Source organism: Bombus huntii, chromosome 10 (assembly GCF_024542735.1).
Source record: "Bombus huntii isolate Logan2020A chromosome 10, iyBomHunt1.1, whole genome shotgun sequence".
NCBI lineage: Eukaryota > Metazoa > Arthropoda > Insecta > Hymenoptera > Apidae > Bombus > Bombus huntii.
Window position 1 is genome coordinate 5517901 of NC_066247.1, and position 21238 is coordinate 5539138.

Below are 21238 nucleotides of genomic sequence, written 5' to 3' on the forward strand. Positions count from 1 at the left end.
TTTCAAAAAAGAAGAAAAAGCACAAAATGAATAAAACTTAATATACTATAGAAGATCAAACTCTATATTATTCTAACTATATACAGGGTGGTTGGTAACTGGCGGTACAAGCGGAAAGGGGGTGATTCTACGCGAAAAAAGAAGTCGAAAATATAGAATAAAAATTTTTCGTTTTTTTTTTAATTTTTACAATTTTTAAATTTTTCAATTTTTATACACCCCCTTTCCGCTTGTACCACCAGTTACCAACCACCCTGTATATAACACATTTGACAGTACAATTTAAAACAATCTACCCAATCTATCTGAAAACATTCATCAAAGTTTGCAATAAAATAAAACGAACAAGTTCCATATACGTCATTCGATCGTCGTGAGAATTAAAAATTTTAAGCTGTTGCAGATGATTAAATATGTAAAGCTAGCGAATTAATTTGCATAGCTAATGATATAATTAAATAATACGACTACTAGTAATAGTCATATTATTAGAACACAATTATCAGTAGCGGTGATTATGTTATAAGATAATTACTAATACGAGCCTACTAATTACCGAGCACGTGAAATTAATCAGCGGAAACATGGAAATTGGGATTCCGGAAGCCGCTGATCAACCGTTCTAATAATAAAATTCGCAAATTTAATTCACCGGAAACTCATTTCGAAATACCATGGACGCTAGACTGCGGAAGCGTTAAAAGCTCGACGGACACGCTGAAATCTCGTGGCGTGATCCGTTCATCAGGTGCACGCATGAGATTTCGGGAAATTGCGGTAATCGTTTTAGCCACGACGATTTATAGTGGCCACGCGCCGCCACTTCCTGTTCGAGATTTGTCCGACCACGAACCTAATTAGCCTTACCAAACTATATCAGAGTGAAACGGGTTTTCCTTATTATTTATACTATCGAATCTTCTTTGCTTGTGTTATGAATTCGAAAGTCATTCTTGCTCGAGGACATTCTCGCAATTTTACTCGCAGTCGTATTCACAATGACAAAAATTGTAATCATTCTGTTATTATTTTCTTCTTTGTGTGATACTGCTTGACGTATTCGTTTCTTGTTACTCTGTTTTGATATCATTAATTTTAACTCGCAACGCAGTTGCTACTAACAAGTTTGCGCTTCTTGTTTTTATGAATACGTCGCGCTTCACTCCGTCGTTTTGCGAATATTCCAGTTCGCTTCATCGGAACTAAGACAGAAGGATGTGAAGTGAAGGGGAACATTTAAGAAACGACGGAACAAAACGCAAAGTAATTAAGCTGTCCGAAAAGTTTCCTTCGTTTTATAAGGAAATAACGTAGATGCACAACGTTTTTCTTTTTATATTATTTTATTGAATTATGTATGATCCATTTTGTAGTAATACAACGAGATATAAAGCAGAAAATGTTGTACGCCTCTTTATTATTTCTTTGTAAGACGAAAGAGACCTTTGGGACAACCCAATACTAATAAAAACACGAACAAAATCCGTGAAACCACAAATACGTGATCTGATCATCGCGAGGGTTTCAAGTTTTAAGGCGTTGTACTTGATTAAATACAAAGCTAGCGAATTAATTTGCATAGCTATTGATGCAATTAAATAATACGATTACTAGTAATAATAATATTATTAGAACACAGTTTGTTATAACATAATTACTAAATTTTCCTTGTTTTCCATAAACCACATTTCACGTACTGGGTGTAATAAAAAATTAAATAAAACTTTAATTAATTTGAAACTTTATTTAATTTCTCTAAGCAAAGCTGGCAAACCTCGTTCCTGCAACGATAAATTCCAAAAATTCCAATTCGGTAGACGAAAAAGCTACAAAGAAGAAACGTGTAGCACTTTGAAAGCCAGGAATAAATCATTGAGAACACCTTCATCGATCAAAAGGACAATTATAAATTGCTAACCGTGATAAGTATATCTCCTTTATATCTTAATTCACCCCTACTGTTCAATGGTAGTATTTACGTCATGCGACAAGATTTTCTTGCAAATGCGACCAGGCGGCAGGATGAAGTTGCATTACAAGACTTGATTGCAATTTATACAAGATGAGACGTCGATAGCTAGCCCCGTACATGCTACGTTTTGTACTTTGCATACCATCAATTCGCTACGTGACACGGTTGCAAGACTTTTTCCATCACTGGCAACGCCCAAAGTTGCCAAACAAGATCATGTTTCTATGGGTTTGATTGGTCGTGCTTTCGATGCGTAAGTGCATGCTTTCTCACGATAATTAGTTATCGACGAATCGTAGCAAGTCGATACGCCTGTCATTGACGCTATGTTAAAAGATTGCCACCTTCTGCGGAAAATCGCTTGCAAGTTGCGTGACTGCATTATATCGGTTTAGATTACACGCGTAAATTAGGCTTTATGCGCGAATCCCATTATCTCAATGAGTAGATTAATCTGTTGCTAGTCTTTTTCTTTTTTTTTTTTTTTAGTCTTTACCGTATAATAACGGAATATCATGAGATAAGGTTGCAAATTTATATGCGAGCGAAATACGTAGGTGGATTTTATGGGATGAAACTTCGATGACTCAAATCACTCTGAGACAATTTCATGAAGTAACATTAAATGATTTTGAAGGAACTCACGGTTTAACGAATATGCCTGTGTGCTGCAAGTGGAGGCTTTCAAACAATTTTAAGGTACATTTTTCTTTTTTCAAATCAGACTACAGATCTTCTTAACTACAGAACTTCTGCTTGAGAATAATTTACAAAATATTTCAAGTTCAATTTTGACAAATGTAGTATACATATAGAAAAAAAGGAAAGTTTAGTAATTACTAGAATTCAGTAATATTGCTATTAATATAGCATATTATAATATAACATACAATATAATATTGCTCTGCTTTAAATTAAAATTTCTTTTCGTCGTTTTACTTGCTCTACAACGAAAGCATCACGTAACTCAATGTCGCTGGCCATTTCGAAAATTATCTTTCAAAAGACAACAAATTAATTGGTTCATCTAATAACTGTTAAGTAAAGTATCTGACACATGCTATTAAATGTAATACGTGGAAAATCTAATTGTGCATGAGACACTCTGTATATTTGCTCAACTATGATGAACTGATACGTCAGGTTTGTATATATGTTGAATAAATCAGCTCGAGATTCAATGCTAAAATTACAGATTACCTCAGAATTCGAGTTATGTCGAAGCAATTAAAAGAGACGACGTTATTAAGTTTTTATACCGGTGTGCACGTGACTGAATGCGATGACGGTACTGCGTGACTTAACACGATGACAATATTATTTGTCATCGCGTCAATGTAGCTCGTAAAATCCTGCCTGACCAGGTTGCAAGAAACTGGATGGATCAGAACGGTTTCGCGAAAGCTTTCTTTTCGTAGTATGTATAGGGCTTAATAGGGCAACAATGGGATTTAATCTCCAGCGAGTCGGAATGTGAATACAATGGTAATGTGACTACCAGATAGCGTATCGAGGATGCAAATCTCCCTACAGACCGTAACTGAATCGCCAGATTCTTTTTTCAAGCGTGAATGCAGCTTTACATAGCATTTGAAGTTTAACTAAGTAGATAAAAGCAACATTATCATGGATAATATCGCAACCTTATACTATCGAAACTTTTATGTTTCCGTTATAACATTCTCTCTTAAGCGTGAATAAGGCTTTATTTCTCGATGATCAAATTATCAATATTAGTAGGTATTACCAATATTATCATATTAATATACTATAATGCGTGTGCATTATTAGCATGATATGAGGAAATGCAACCTACATACATGAAAATTTATTTCACCTATTAAATATTGTAATATTTACATCACTTTGAATATCTTTTATGCTTTGCACATGGCAAGCATTTTGTGTATTTTTGCAATTTGAAATTTCTCATAAATGCATAACAATCGACAGTCTAATTACAGCATATTAGTATAACGTGTTGATGATTCATGTCACATGATCTTTCTAAAAAATACCGAATTCAACGTCACATGTTTGAACTCTATTTCCAAGTGCGAACGTGGCCTTACTCGGTGCTTCAATTCCATGAAATTAACGCACGGAATGTCAGTATTATTATTATTAGACAGTAATATAGAATTCATGTTAATTCTTACATAAATTATCCACTGAAATTTACATAGTATTATTTCGTTTCTTTCAAGCGCGAACAGGACTTTAATCTATACTCAAACTCCACAGAAACATGATATACGGGCTTGGATAATGTTGCAAGACTAATATAACGAATTATAACATACATCATGCGAATTTTAATATAAATCTCTAACTCGTTTTACACATTATTAACCTGTTTTTTCCCAGAATAAATACGGCTTTACTTGATTTTTAATTTTAATGAATTATGATGTGCGCCTTTCATATTACTACAGATTTTTTCCACATCACAGTATTACACGTAAGTTATGCGAAGTTTAGTATAATCTTCTCACTTAAATTTGTATACGAACCATCAATTTACCTTTCGTAGGCGTGAGCGAAACTTTAGTCAGTAATGAGATAGTCGTTAAATCATAATTTCAATGGTATACCAACTGCAGAATTACTACAAGCTTCTACAATCTCAAACTATAATATTTAGATTCGACAATAAAACGCGTAAACCTTAACTCTACATTAAGCGCCATTAATCTTCCGTTGCTAAGCGCAAATGAGACTCTACTTAGAAATAACATAAATAGTATCGAATCGCGAAGTTGATAGTACATCGAATTTGATGTTACTACGTGATCCTACTATATTAAACTACGACAAATAAATCTGCAATTTTCCACTCAAGGAACCTATATATAATTTCATTCATTTCAGTTCTTCTATTTAGTAATAAAATACGATCGCAACATCAAATTACAACATTGATAGTATACAGTTAATATACTACAATAATGTTGCAATGAAGCTATATTGTATCAAACTGTAACTCGTAAATTCCATGAATCTCAATATAAATCTCAGTTCAACCCTATGTACCATCGATTCGTCTCGTGTCAAACGTGAATGAGGCTTTACCCAATAACGAAATAAATACCATCGACTCGCTAAAATCAAATTAACGCGTATAAATTTCCGTTTCAAACTCAGCTGCCACTTTTCTTCTTTTTCGTACCAATTGCCTCGGTATAATAACTCATTTTTCCAATTGGAAAATTAACAAGTCATCGTTATACCGCCACTTTCGTTTCTCCCACGTGTGAAGGGGGCTTTACTCTTCGGCGCTGAGTTTTACGACGATGAAAAGAGCATTTTAAATAGATTTTAGTAATTTGTACAAACTTTCGATCTCACTCCTTTCTCTTTAAACTTTCTCTTACTCTTGATTTCTGCCACGTGTGAACAGGCCTTTACTCTCCATTCTCGCTTTCGTTGAGCCTTCAACTGTCGCATCAGGTGCGGCGAGTTTCGTGACGGTTAAAAGATGGATTCACTGAGTCCGACGTTGCGGTAGGTACAAAATCACGATACGAGATCCAGGACGAATCAGTCCTGATGCACCGTTCGAAATAAAGCAGCAGGACTGATCGCGATCGCGACAGACAACCAGCGGCGAAAAATTCACGGCTCCACGGCCCGACACAATGACGCAGCCGCCTTTTTGATGTCAAACGATCAGCCTGATGACGACGCCGCCAACGATACAGGTTAGGACAACGATTCGATCGACCATCTCACGGACGCGGGCCATTCTCAACCCGTTTCGGGGCTCGCGTCATCTCGTTTCAGATCTGTCTACGGATAAGCAAATCCTGTTGCAAAATCTCGGTGGTAAACGATCGTGTGTCGAGGCTGTGACGTCCGGCCACAAAGCTTCTATCGAGCAAAGAACGAGGGACGAAGGAGGCGTAAAGAGAAGCTTGGCCGATCAGAAAGGGAGCGATGATGGTAGGTTCATGGTAATATGGAGCAGGTGATGATTTTTTTAAGTTTCAATCGAAGTACATTCCAGACATCACGGTTTCGAAGATGTACATTTCTTTCAAGATGTCAATTTCGTACATTTCTTCTTCTATCCTACAAAAAGTTTATTAATTATTTTTACGACAAGCTACACTTTAAAATAGGCAAATTGCTAAATGTACTATATTATATAAACAAGTGATCTATTATACTATAACTATGTTATTTTGTTTTGTTTCCTCGATATGAACCTTTCTATCGTTTCTATTAGTTTTCTCTGCAATCATCTTCTTTCCATTATTTTTCCATATTATTATAACGAACACGTTTTACATAAAGAATCTTATTATTTCCAAAAAATATCCAAAAATTCTTTATAGAGTCTCGGGTGTCCGGAGATATTTGTCGAATATGCCACATGGGCAGTTTCTCAACGGTCGACGAGAATCGAGCCAGTTACGAAAGACAGAACCAACCTATTCGTGGAGTTGACAGTCAAACGTCGACATTATCGTCCTACGCGTATCTCGGCCCTTTGATCTCAGCTTGCAAGTGAGCTTATCGATGTCCACTACAATTTATCTGTCCGGCTAATCGGATTCCTACACTGCATCTTGTAATAACAGGAATACATAGTTTCAGTCACATCTAGATTAAGATATTATCAGTTTCGATCTACCCAATGCTTAACTCTTTTCCATAGACTAACATCGATGCTCTGATGCAATTATAAAATCAGAAATATATTTCTGATTTGCCAAGAGAATGATTCAGAGAATATGTCGATGTATCCGTTAGTAGAATTTCTGAAATTGAAATTGTGTTGCATTTTTCTCGCGTTTTTTAAAAATTTATTTCAAAATTTCTTACATTTGACGGAAATTTTAGATACTTCGAGCTTCTAATTATTCAATTTCCCGTTTTCCTGATACTTTTCAGTGTTCAAGGATTTCTTATCTCCGCCTTTTATTTTCGATTATCTAATTTTTCTGTCAACAGTCTCGAGTAAGAATTTTCTTTCTTGCGATACGTTGCAAGAACTTTTGTAGCTTCAAATTGATTTGCTAAATGTAATGTATTAGTAAGTTATCGATTGGTAAACGTTTCAATAGGAATTATTTATTCAAACGAAAAAGACTTACATGATTGATGATTCTCGGTTAAATAATATTTTGATCCATTTATTATTTCATTCTCAACTGTTTGATTTTTCTGACAATATTCTCAGGTAAGAATGTATTCAAGCTTCAAACTGATTTACTAAATGTACTGTATTAATAGATTATCGATTGGTAAATGTTTCAATAATTCAATGAAATTATTTATTCAAAGCAAAGAATCTTACGTGATCGATGACTCTTGATATAGAATATTTAAATGCATTTATTATTTTGGATAAACGTGACAGGTGTCGTGGGACAGTAGCGCTGGTACACGTAGAATGTCTTGAAAGATGGCTGACAGAATCGGGTCACTCTAGATGCGAGCTTTGCGGCTACAAGTACGCCACTAAAAGAGTACCACGTCACAACATCATCCGTAGTGTTGTAATATGGTTCAATACCGTGATAGTGACTCGACAGGTAAGACATATTCATCGTTCACCATTCACCTAAAGATGATCCACATTATCATTATTTCATAAGTCAATAATTCTCATAATATTCCATATTTTTATGAGAAACATCAAAGTCCATTTTTATTAAGTAGTATTCTTTGAATCAATTAATCGTACGCTATGATACCACTTTCACTTTCATTTTCCCACTATGTCGTGGAGAAATTCTTTTACAGAATTCATTATCCTTCTTTTCCAGAAAAATTTTGACAAAATATCATCTTTAGAAAAAATAATTGCAATTCAATTTCTGATTAAAAATGACTCTTTGAAGTAATACAAATGTTATGCTAATATGTTTCTGAATATGCTCTGTTACAGAGCTTTTTGCCTTTGAAATCAAATCAAATTGTCTCGAAGAATACAAACTCTTGTCCCAAATATAATTCATTGAAAGGAAAACGCTATATTTCCAGATGCTTCTAGATATATTGTATCTAGTAGTCACCACGCCATTAGCCCTGTTTTCCTGCTACATCTGTGTCCTGGCTCTAAGAATGTTGCTAAAACGAGGCCTGCAAGAGATGCCCTGGATGATCGTTGCCATGCTTCCCACTTGTTCCCTTACTCTAATCGCTTACTGGGGTTGGATAATTACTCTGGCCAGGTGTGTTCATTATCATTTTCCTTTCCTCCGTTTCTACATCTCACGTATTATATTATATTCCCCCCAAAAAACCAAAAAAGAAAAAAGAAATTCCCAGGCCACACAAAATGAACATAGATATTTGTACACATAATCGAACAGAATCAATCACATTTCATTTCACCATGGAGATTGTATAGTAATTCGGCCAAGTGTTCCAAAATGCTAACACTGGACGTATCATCGAACCCTAAAAAACGACGGATTTTAGATTTGCTTCTTTTTACAATTGCCGCAAGCATACAGATAATTTTGCAGAAATCAATATTGATTCTGATTTACATAGAGACACAATTATATAGAATTATCTATTTGAATTAATATCATTTGAATCATACAGAACATTTATTACGCGAGCAGTAGCTCTAGCGTTAATTACCACATGCCTGCATTTTCACGATGATATTACGTTACCTGAAAAGAAGTTCGCAAACCATAATCCATACAAATACTTATATACATAGTCGAAGAAAATTAATCTGACTGTGATGGCGAATTCCATCAAACAACTCGCTCTTCCACTCGCATCATTCTTTTTTCCGTTTCGAATCGCTTTACCTCGCCTTCGCCTCCAACTACAATATTGTCATTTATTCACTATTCTAGCAAAACTATCATTTAGTGGCGTATTACCATTAAATAAAAATATTATGCCAATTCAATGCAGATTTATCGTATCGAGTTTCGTTAACTAAATCACGCTCGTAATCAGGTTCTTATCTTATTTACCAGTCCTGTTCTATAAATCTATCTGGTTAATAATTTACCGATACAACTTAATAACCTGGTTAAGCGACCGTGTAAATTATCAGACTGCACGGGCGTAGATGGCGCCGTTATTGGAGGAGCAATTTCGTCATACGTTTGGTTCCTGACGACTTCAACAACGCTGAAACGAATTCGAGGCAAGAAAGGACCACCGATAACCATCTTCACCAGCAGAGGCCGTACGCGGACGACGAGACGATGGAAATACGCGACGTCACGTCGATCGATCGGTCCGAATGAATCTACACGCAAGATTTAATTGCTGGTAATTTGGTTTCATTAAAAGGCGGCTCTAATCGAGCTGGTTACTAACCATCGAGGACAATTAATCGCATCAAACTGCATGAGTTTCCACGTCGCTTCCGGTTGTCTGTTATCTTCGTACGAGAATAAATCGGAAAGTTGATATAATTTATAAAAATCAGCTGTCAGCATCATGTTCGCCATTATTCTTGCAATAGTGTTATTTATAATTTTGGTTCATCTTATGATAACGATTAATAGTGACTTGCTCAAGATTGTTGTGAAATTTCAAATAGCTGCGCTGTTACTAATAAAACATTAATTCTACTAATTAGGCTGTTACTAATAAAACAATTCCATTGTACGATGGCTTGCTTCTTTTTATTTCGCTGTTATTGTGAGTAATCTTTGCAGGAAGAAGTAGTTCTCTTTTCGTTTTCTGATTTCTGCAAATTGAATAAATTAAAACATGTTAGAGTAAAGATCACTGTTTTCTCATTTTCATATTATTAAATGTTTTAAATTAGAAAATAGTTTCTTAGAAGTTTCTTAATGTACAAAGATTTACGCTTTGTGCATCGAGGAAGATGAAGAACCAGAAAGAGTTGCGTAAGCGAAGAAGATTCAACATAAAGACGAACGAAAGTGAGGATGGAATTTAAATGGAAAATACAGAAGGGAAAAGTTCGAAAATATTTCCTTGCTCTTGTAGAAAGTTATGAGAGTAAAAATAAAAGTTAACTGGGTAAACCAGGTTCCAGAAGTTGTCCATGATTAAAGGTACCGTTGCAGTTCACTTTCGATAGATCGAAAGTTATTACAAGAGAGACGCGTCACGATTTAATTCGGCTAACCAAAAGAGGGATGATTTTACTTTCTTGCAGTCGGAAACAGCGATGAAAGCAATTCATTTTCATGAATTTTTTTTTAAGTTAACTACTGGTTATATAAGAACAGACTTTTCAGAATGTAAATATAGTTTTCAAGTAGAAATGTAATTTTTGTTATTTCAGTTCTTCTTATTGTTTATCAAGTTTTTGAACGGTCACGTTTAATAATTTTTTTCTAGACTGGCGTGTACGATAACTGAAAAGCCAATTGATATAATATCTTTCTAAACAATATAAATTCAATTTATCTATGGAAAGAAGAATATTTTTCTTCTAAATGCTAGGACTTTCTCATTCTTTTTCTCATTCTTTTTTCCAAAAACAGATTCAATCCCGGGGTAAACTAACTCTAAATTACATTTTCAAATACTTGAATTTTAAATCTTCAGAATATTCGAGTTTTCAAAGTGTCAGATTTACAAATATTTAATGCTAATATCCAAGCTTCTAAATTCCCGAAAGTTCGTCAATTTCTCAACTTGTTAATTTTCATTTTCTCATTCTTCTCATCGCTGTTCCCACTTTTGCAAACTGTTTCTTCTACCAGAAACATTTAACGTTCCACAAAATTCCACGCTTTTATTCTTCCCAGTTTCGCGCTCGTTCGGTCATCGGAGATTCCAATTCCCATCGAAATTAACTCTCTTCTCTCCCAAAAATTCATCCTCTCGATCGAACAAGCGCAACAGGTTCAATCCACGAAGCACCAAAAATGAGCAAGTCTCTCGCAAATACGAATCGTCTCCGATGTTCAATTTTGCGAAAAAAAATAAATAAATGTTCCGTAAGCATGTGCATCGCATTATCTCATACGAGATACGCGAGAAAAAAGAGGATAGCAGAGGTCATTAAACCACAACCAGCTCTGAATCCTTCGGTTTGCTCTCTTTGCACCACCTACTGTCGTGTATTCCATCTTTGAGCCTCGTCGTTTATTTTTCGGAACCGGCATTTCCCGCTGGCTCTGTCCTCTTATTTCACCAGCACATGCCTCGCAGAAACCAAGAAACTCAATTTTCTGCCCGTTTCACGTGAAATTAGCGGCGATAAAGCGGCTGCGTTTTAATAAGCATTCGTATAATTGCACACTCCCCTCTCGACGGACAGCTAAGCCGTTTCTGCTCTTTCTACAATGTTTATTGGATTGGCGTTTATCTCGTTAGATAACGTTGTTCGACCTCGAGAAGCCTCGCCATACACACGCCTTGTGATTTCTTTTTAATAAAACCGCTTCTCGCGTTAATGCGAACGAAGGCGGGATTTTTAAATAACAGGGACGTCTTAAGGTTCTGAAGAGTTGCAGGTCTACTTTCAAGAAAAATGGTTTATGAAGTGTGTATGATTCGTGGGATGAGGCGGGCGAAGCTTGCTTTTGAAGTTATATAGGGTGATTTAGAAAATTGTAAGAAAAGATAAATAGTACAGGATAATAAACAGGGTGTCTCACCTGGCTCTGCCACCTTTGATTACTGTCTATCTGTGACGATGCTTGTGCGGTATCGAGGTACTGTGCTTTTTTATCTATTCGACCTGTCGATGATTTTAAAACGTCCTGTAAAGGTGGTTTAATCAATACGTCCATTCTTTATTACATATTCTCGTAACTGATATTCAGACGTTTTCGAAACACTACAAACTCACGTCTGTTTTGTATTATCCACTGTGGAGAAAGAAACTTTAAAATTTACAAATCTTAATGTCACTTTTAATGGACGTTGCAAGACCCTTGCAAGATCGAATGGACAAAAGCACAGGTACCGTACAACTTTTGTCTGGAGCACTTTTCTGTATCGCCACAAATATGAGAGTATCTGAGGTGGCGGCGTTAGGTGAGACACCCTGTATATGTATGAATTGATATACGAGGTTGGATTAGGTAGAGATTAAGATGCTAAGATTAGATTCTATGGTTTTTCATGAACCAAAATGCGTTCTTTGGTTCTTTCAGGAGGGCAGATCAAGTTTAAGACTTAGAATCTTGAAGAAATGAATAAATTAAAAAAACAATTTTTATGTTGTTTGGTGTACTGTATATGTATCTGTAATACGTATAATTTATTTGATGCGACGATTAATATTATATAAATAAATATAATTGGTTTCGAAGGTGGTTGAGAGGCTATAACGAAGATATAAAATATTGCAGTGATCGTATACTACAATATCGAATAACATTCCATCCCGTGAATCGCAAGAAACTAATTAGCAATAGCAGTCTCACTCCGTGAAATCAAGATATGTACAATTTTTCCAGAAAATAACTAAGAACGGGGAAAAGTAAAAGAAGAACATAAAGGCAGTTTATAGAATCTTCTAACTGCAGAAACTATAAATATCAAACATCATTACAGGAATAACGAACGCCCTTAAATTACATAGAAAACTCGTATCAGACATACATATAGCGTGGCAGGTGCAAGTAAGAAGCGAGTCTAACTTTCTAAGAAAATAAAAGAATCCTTATCGGTAACGAAGGGTACATATAAGTACATAAAATCCTAAATAAAAGAAACTTATACACATCGTTCAAATAAATAGATACTCCGATGTCTGTATCAATGGCCATTTGAAAAAACGTTACAACTTAATCCGAGCAATTTCAGAAACTACGCCCCTCTTTCTAATAACAATTACCATTTGCATACGTAAGTTTGAAGCGTCTTGTACCCTTTAATAGCGTTTTTATCTTAATTCCCACCCATGTACACTTGCAACGTACCAGCTCCCACATTCATTTTTCTCTAATAAAACTTCGATTCGGATGTTTCGATGGAAAGTAAATTTACATAATACGCTCATTTGTATTCAGGAAACATAGATAACTTTATCGTTATCGTTGGCAACTGTTTGCGGACTCCTAGGGTCTTCTAGATTTTAGATGGTACCTGGATAGTAGTTATACAGGATTAGTTCATGTAGACGACGACGACACTTCCTGCTTCCACTTGACACGCAAGGTTAGACCTGACACGCAATGCATTTCGTTCTGATGATTAAAGTCTGAATGTTTGAAGTTCTACGACTCACCTTTTGCAATTTCCTTCCCCATTTAGTTTTCGCAGGTTTAACACTAAAACGTTACCAGGCTCGGTTTCAAAATTTGATTTTAAATCGTACATTCATTGTTATTTCTTTTGTTCGTCTAACTTTATGTAAATTCTTATATTAACAAAAATTGAGAAACTGATTAATCAGATGATATAAGAATTAACACAAAGTTGTGTTAACAAAAGAAGTAACAATGAATGTACAATTTCAAATTAAATTTTGGAACCGGTCATTTCTTCAGGCCTTGTAAGGTTAAAATGCAGATTTCGAAGCCTTGAAGTTTCATTCTTGAAGGTTGAGCTCTCCCAGCTTGGAGAAACTTCAAAATGTATCTTCCTATATTTTAGCATTTAACTTTGAAAGCTTTAAAACTTTAGTTCACGAAGCTCTGCGTTTTAGAACCTGTCAAAGTTCAAGCTAGCAAATGTAGGATAATCCTATGATATATCATGAATATTTTCTTACAAACAATAACTTTAAGCTAATTAGGATACACGATCTTGAAAAGCAGATAGATGTATATTAATCCGATCCCCTTTTCTTTTTACAATTACCAATCATTGAGTTAAGAATTACCATGAATATTCAATTAAGAAAATTACATTCTAATAAATTTTAATTTGTAACCTTATAAATCATATAGCTACCTAACTGCGTAATCACGATCGCAAGTAACCAGCTCAGATTACTTGCTGCACATATTGTATAATTCATAACCATGACACGGTGATATAATTAAAAATAAGTATACATCAAACTTTATCACATTGATGCAATTAATAATTGTATATCAAATGATGATTGTCCATTTATGAGCAAAAATTAATGTTTAATTTCAAATATCAATTTAGAAACAAATTCTCCTTTTGATGTATGTTCGCAAAATGATTAACTTAATTACTATACAAAGTGATTGATTTAATCACTAGGAAAAATGATTAAATTAATCATCATGTAAAACGATTAATTTATTCATTTATTCATTAATTAAATAAATTTTCAAATTCAAAGTTCAAATTAAATTTTTAACTACTTGTATAACTCTGCATGAGACTTTATTTCATTTATTTTTAACATAAAGATTGTAAATATTATTTCCTCATTAGAATAAAAATTTAGTATAACTGATATTTAAAATAAATTAAGAAAGTGAAATATCTCTCATAAAGAATTATGTTATTTTATCTACTTAATTACGTATCTATTTTCTACTTATCTACTTTATACTTCTTTATTTACTTAAATATCACTCTTAATTATGCATACGTTAATTACCAATCTATTTGTATAGAAATAAATTAAATAGCAACTTAGATAAGTTAGATTAGTAGGTAGATACCTACTAATATTATAATTTGACAATGAATCAATAAAAAGTGGATATAAACGTATGCATACCGTCGTCTTACTTCTTAACTGTTCTAACTTCATTTTCATAAAAATATAATTAACCAATTCAACCATGCCTCATTGGTATACGGAATACGAATTCATGATAATATTATGAAAATTCTACTAAGAAAGAAAAAATATTCAGTCTTTTTCTGCTACTACATATCGAATAGGTATCGAGCTTCATGAATTTTAAATACAGTTCTCTCAATTTACAAAACTATATAGTATAGATAGAACAGTTAAAAACTAGAACTACTAAACGTATATCTGTGTTATACATATCATCAAAATGCAAACATTACCAAATCCTGCGTGAAATGTTAACGGGTTGACTGTAAATCATCAATGGCGTCTCTACTGGCCTCCACAAATTTGCTTTATCGATCATAGATCACCTGCGACGTCCATATTGCAAACTCCTATTCTCTCAATTTCACCCATGCAACCAGCCAACAATCTGCACAAAACAAAACCAACAGTTTAAAGCAAATATACGATAAACCAATAATTAGCAATTATTAAAATCAATTATATAAAAATAAAACAATAATCGAATTCAAAAGCTCGTTGTACAAGGCACTTATAATTGGCGATGACTCTAACCTTCAAATATGGCCACCGATGCAACACCAACGGAAAAACTATAACAATATATCGAATAACTACTTGACTTTACGATAATAATGGTTAAAGGAACGATTAAACATATACGTACTAAGGAAATGAAGTTAATCGTAGCGTAGAAATGGTTGCAAAGTCGAAATTGAATTACTACGTAATTAATGAATATGACATACTTCCAACGTGGTAATACATCCTAACGCAATGATTTTCGGCAGAAGAATAAACCCCTGCGCAACAGGTTCGCGTCGCTATAGGGTGGGGAGAGGGAGGGGAGAGATGGCACGAGCCGACACGAACAGGACTCGGTCGATTTCCGATAAGCAAAGCGTCCTTATGTATATACATACTTTTATGTATACTTTCGCGCGCTAATTTAATTTTCTCTCTCGGTCAAATGAGTGTAATTTTAAAATTAGCTATGTTCACCGTAAACAATTTGAGATATTTATGGATTTTAATTTTTAAATATTTAAAGTAAAATTTTAAACATATCTTCTGCAAAACATAGTACTAATATTTATTAATTGAAATTATCATTCAAAAATGAAAAAGAATTACTTTTATAATTTTTGAAATATTAGCTGCAAACTAAATATATTTGTTGCATAATTAAATATAATTGCAAAATAAATCCAGTAATTATTTAATATAATTAATGATAAGAGTTATTAAAGTGAAAACTTTACATAGTATTCAAGTTGAGTCATGCATTGATAAAAAGATTGAAATAGCTGTAGAAAATAAGTAATGCAAAGTACAGAAAGGATACTCTTTTTTCGACATTAAACAGAAGTTTAGATAAGAGTTTAGAATTGTTAGAACAGTTAGACCTTACTCCTGCTTTCTTCACACAGTTAACGCGTTTTCAAAATCATGAACCAAATCTATAGCCGCGCCATCAATTACGTTTTCATAATATAGAAAATTATTAATATTTCGGCAGTCATTATCATGTCACAAGTCTATCAGCATCAGATAATTTCTTAACATTAGCTCTTGGTACATATGTATATCGGTTTTATTGATTCTCATAGGTTCAATTTATATTAATATATAGCTAGTTCTGTCAACGTTATAAATGGTAATTTTTAAGATTGAGTTTGAAATAGCCCACTGATACTACTGCAAGACAAGACAAGTTTTGGTATGAGATAGACATGGGGACGTTTGAAACTGAATTGAATGTGGACATGACAATTCAGACTGGTCTTTGACACAGTAAAATCGGGAATGTCAGAGAAACAGATTGTAATAAATATTTCAATATTTTTCAAAAATCGGTATACTAAATTTCGATACTATAGCTCTCAAATAAAGTTTACTAAATAGATTCATGAATACACATAGAATATAACGAAAGATGATGCTTCTATGATACGTTTAATTTGTAATACAGAATGCAACTATGTCTCTTAGTGGAAAATTTTAATTGTATGTTATAATTAATTTTTATTAACAGCGAACATACCGTATACTATGCACATTAAACGTACGCAATCTTATGCATATTTTCGCGTGCTAATTCAATTCTCTCTCTTGGTCAAATAAAGTTTACAAGATAAGCAGAGGATATAACGAAAGATAAGGCTTTCGTAACACAGAATACAATTATATTTTCTAAAGTGGAGAATGTTAATTATATTTATATATAATTTACACATTACATAAGTGTTTGTATGTAATTGTACCAACATTTTTAATCAATGAATTTGAATTTGAAAGCTTTTGTATCTCATGTATACTAATACATGTATGAGGATGTTTGTATGGAAATATTACAATAAAGGATCTTTTTATGTGCAATTAAAGTCGATAATTGAATTGAATCTATTATTAAGTAATTCCTACGATTATTGTTTTAAATTTATCTTTACGTAAAGGGGATAAGAAAATCTGATGTTTCTAACGGTTTGTACTTCAGAACATGTAACACAAATTCTCACGTTATACCTCGCTTGTAGCTGTATCTCTGTTTTACTGGAAAAAGCATTGGGACGACGCGTGGTCTTCTATTCATATGGAAATTAGTAAAAGTGATAATTTATGAAACGGTTGTAGGGTGGTGTACTGGTTTCTAATTTTTGTTATTAAATTGCAGTGGCTGCATGTTGTTGCGTTGCCAGGACGAGATACACAGGCGCGATAAGTAAATGTAGAAAATAAGATATGGATAACCAGTAAAGTAAGAAATTGGACAGATATATTGAAGTCGTTCTCACGAACTGAATTTTATTATTGGTCTTTACTGACTTTTATTACTAAATTATGATATAATATAGCGTAATATGTACTTCATAAATTAATTATTTTAATCGGAATGATCTAACTACATAAATACATATTATATGGTCCCCTTTCGCAAACATTTATACCAATTAAATAGCCACATTCTTCCTGCTTCAATTACGCCATCAATCATGGTAAATCAAATAAGCCAAACAAATCCAAGCTATCCACCAGCAAGTGAAATGCAAGAACCGGACTCATCATAAGCGCACACCTGAACAAGCACCCAAGTTAAAAAAGAAAAAAAAAGAAAGAGGAAATGGAAGGGAAAACAGAGAGAGCCAAAGAAATAACACATCGAAAAGAAAGAAAACAATCTACGTGAATGATCGCTTCCACGAAATTGATATTTCTTCAAACTCCGCTATAAAATATCAAAAAAACTAGTTATAAAATGCTGGTAACATGACGAAATGAATAAGCAATTTAAAAAAAAAAAAAAGAAAAAAAAGAGAGGGGTATGAACGATGGAAGTGTAACAACGCGCTAGCGTAGTTCGACAATCGAGGGTACAGATGAAAATAGAAGACCGAGAGTCTCTTCTCTTTCCACGTGGATACGAAGCGAGGAAGAAATGAATCTTTTACGCGCCATCACCGCGAATGCATCCGGTTCTTCCAGATTCTCGAGCGGCACGTGACGCTTCTAGCCTCCTAGACGATCGGGGGAAAAAACGTCGGGACGAACGACACAAGATGAGTGGATGAAGCCTCCGCCGGGGTAAATTCGAAAGGGTAAAAACAGGATGACACCCATAGGGGGACACAAATTATTGGCTCGTGACGCATCGAACGTCTGCTCCTTGCCTTTGGAGGAGTACGCAGGAAAAAGAATCTATCTATTAAAATAGTTAGAAATGCACGGTGTTTTGTGAAATAATTTTTCAAGCTTCTCGTTTTTCTAAATGTGAACACTTGGAAATTTGGAAATAGGAAATACCGAATATCTCGGAATTTAAAAATCTCACGAATGTAAGGATCTCTCGGGACTGAGAAATTTGGAGATTTTTATTTGAAACTTCGAGAACGCTGGAACTGGAAAATTTTAATTAAGCGCTTTGGAAATTAAAATATTGAAAGATTCGGAAGTTTGGAACTTCGGAAATTTAGATTTCTGCAACCGCGAAATCTGGAAATTTAGATTTGAAGGTTCGAAAATTCTACAATCCGACAACTTGAAATTTTAACATTCTAAACTTTTGATAAAACTTGAAATCTCTTGAAATCTGGAACGTTTTAGAATTTTCGAAGCAGCACTTATGCCGTGGTATCACAAAAGAAGGACAAGGAATGAAAGCTGCGGTGGGCGTGAAGGACGAGGCCACGGTCTTCCTTTACGACAGGATACGCAACGCATTCTTGGACGATTAACCGCAAATCGGGGGCAGAAACGCGTGAAATTTCTGCATAAATAATACGGCTTTCTAATCCTATGACTTTCGTCCGGACAAGCGTCGGTCTCGTATTTTTTAACCCTCGTTAGAAGGTATGTCGAGCGAGATAAAACGGTCGATAGATGACTATCGATCTATTCAAGCGGCTTTTATTACAGCCGGAACGATATGGCTCGAATGATATATTGAGATCGATAAAAGCGAATGATTCGCTTTGCAACAGTATTAAACTTGTATGGTCTTTAAATTTAGATAAGTAATTTGAAATTGAATATTAATCACATGAATCATCTTTCGGAAAAATTGCTGACTTACGTTACACAACATTAATAATGTTCGAAGAATCACGTAATAAGAAACCTGATTATATTTATAAAATGAATATATTTGTTACTCTGGTGCTTTGTTCAGGTTTGATTGCTTGATCTAAAGTTTGTGTTCACACGCGTGCAATTTAAGCTACCTAAGTTGAAGTTGTTTGAGTTCAAGCAACATAGTCTCAAGTAATGGATAACTTAAACTAGAATTTCAAGAAATGCTGCATGTTCAAATATGTGTAACAATGGCAGAGATTGCGTGAAGTATTAAAAAGACAATATTACAAAAGCATGGTTCATTGAGACAAGGAAATATGATGTCAGAAAAAATTGTTTGATATAATTGGAATCTGACATTCGGCTAAAATAAGTAGCTACAGAAGAGAAGAAAGAAACTCTTCCCTGCTGAAGTGTAATGCTCCCGGTACGATTGAACACAAAGTTCTCCTAGTTCACTTAGTTTATTTTAGCAACAACAGCATGAACGATACTACGACCATGAGGGAACAGTTGAAAGAAGCTCAATTTCGCTTGAATCTCGAAACGATATTTCAAATGAAGAGCAGTATTTAAAGTAGATCTCAAATTACTTGAAGTAAAATTCGAGTAACGTGACTAACCCGAGCGAACCGTGTAATAACAGCTTCGTGAACTCTTTTCAGGCAATGAGGTCAGGTTACAGATAATAAATGGAAATGCAGCGTAAACGCACTGTATGAAATTGTTCTTACCTTCATGCACGTTCATAAATACAAACTACACGGCCACCTAGAGCTTTACTGGATTAGTATCCATTAAATAAACGTCAATTTAGACTGCACATCGATCGATCTCACTATCGAACCCCTCAATTTCCTTCGACCTTCTGTCCAAGCCATTCTACCCACCAGTAATAATTCTGTCGTCCGTGCCCTCCATTAAATCGGCTTGAACGCCCTCGAGCGCACGTTTAAATTTTCCCTAGCATGCGCGCGCGATAACTCATCTCGTCGACGACGGAAAAACGCACCTTTATTTCCCTGCCCGCCATAAGAAACCATGATTTACGAACGATTTGCAAACGCTGATTGAGCCATAAAGATATTCTGCGACAAGTTCTGTTCGCCGTCTGCTCGGCTGATAAATTCCAGCAATTTTCCGCAGTACGCTCTTTGTGACTCTAAAGTTACTTATAATAATACGTTACTTTTGTCTTGACCATCAGTAATAAAAGGATGCTTATCTGCAATTACCATGGCCTCCTAATCGACTTGCGATCGATAATCGCCTCACGATCGGATAATTGCGTTTGAATTACTCGGCGTTTCGCGCCAAAACTGACCAGCCGCTTTTCTCTCTCTTTTTTTTTTTTTTTTTTTTTTAATGGAAAACGATGACGATGGTAAGAACTATATAAGCCAAAGACATCGAGATGAATTTATAGCATCTGCAGCTTGCAATTTAGAACTTGTACTGTCTGCGGGAAAAATGAGGAAAAGGAGGTATATATACAGTTTTATACGGTTTCGTTACAGGCGTGTTGCTTGTAGTTGCGTGTAATCGCGGCGTCTTGTAGTATCTTATTTTCTTGTCACTAGACGTTGGAAACTGGATTAGATGTATTAGACATGGTGTATTTATGTTTGTTGAATGACCGTGCTAAAAAGTGTACAGCCGATTGCGTAGCTGGATGCATTATATTTCACGTCTGATTGCAGCCGAATGATAGAGGAGAAAGTTGAATAGTTTCGAGTTACCTCGATTTGTATGGATGAATTTTGTAGATATACAACGAGATTATATGGAAACAGATATTGTCAGATCGATAATCCCTCTTCTTTTTGATCTTATTTATTCTGGGCACGAATTTGTCCATTTGTAATATTCCTGCAAAGATATTCGATTCTTTTGTCTATTCAGTACAATCTCTTGGCGCAATCTTTAAAGAATGTAACTCGATCAAAATACACTGCATTCTATAGAATTGTACATACGCCAAACGACACTAGCGCCACCACGGACTAGAACTCGTTGGCCATATAATGTTCCCAATCTGCTGACATTGTGCATCCGAAAGGAACATAATTACCACGTTCATTGCC

The 21238-nt window shown here is 34.7% G+C and overlaps 2 protein-coding genes across 5 annotated transcripts in view; one reads left to right on the top strand and one right to left on the bottom strand.

Moving 5' to 3' along the window:
- LOC126870035 (conserved oligomeric Golgi complex subunit 1) overlaps positions 1 to 21238 on the bottom strand; it is a 257074-nt gene that overhangs the window by 52366 nt on the left and 183470 nt on the right. For 2 of the 4 annotated variants that reach the window (XM_050627391.1, XM_050627394.1), the window contains one exon: positions 14840 to 14994. The gene's annotated coding sequence lies outside the window, so the exon portion shown is untranslated. Of the gene's footprint in view, positions 1 to 14839; positions 14995 to 15140; positions 15179 to 15252; positions 15370 to 21238 lie in introns of those variants that run through there. The other 2 variants (XM_050627392.1, XM_050627390.1) reach the window with 2 other exon arrangements.
- On the top strand, positions 204 to 9646 carry LOC126870127 (E3 ubiquitin-protein ligase MARCHF3-like). The gene is made up of 5 exons (XM_050627611.1): positions 204 to 5914; positions 6310 to 6481; positions 7338 to 7512; positions 7964 to 8154; positions 9006 to 9646. The coding sequence occupies exons 1-5, from the start codon at positions 5650 to 5652 to the stop codon at positions 9199 to 9201; spliced, it is 999 nt and encodes a 332-aa protein (XP_050483568.1). The 5' UTR covers positions 204 to 5649; the 3' UTR covers positions 9202 to 9646.

What these genes read in the sequence shown, in the direction of transcription:
- LOC126870127 (XM_050627611.1), top strand. Translation starts at nt 5,650, where the DNA reads ATGACGACGCCGCCAACGATACAGGTTAGGACAACGATTCGATCGACC. An exon ending in TCAGAAAGGGAGCGATGATG is followed by an intron (nt 5,915 to 6,309) that starts GTAGGTTCATGG and finishes AATTCTTTATAG; the next exon opens with AGTCTCGGGTGTCCGGAGAT. An exon ending in CCGTGATAGTGACTCGACAG is followed by an intron (nt 7,513 to 7,963) that starts GTAAGACATATT and finishes CTATATTTCCAG; the next exon opens with ATGCTTCTAGATATATTGTA.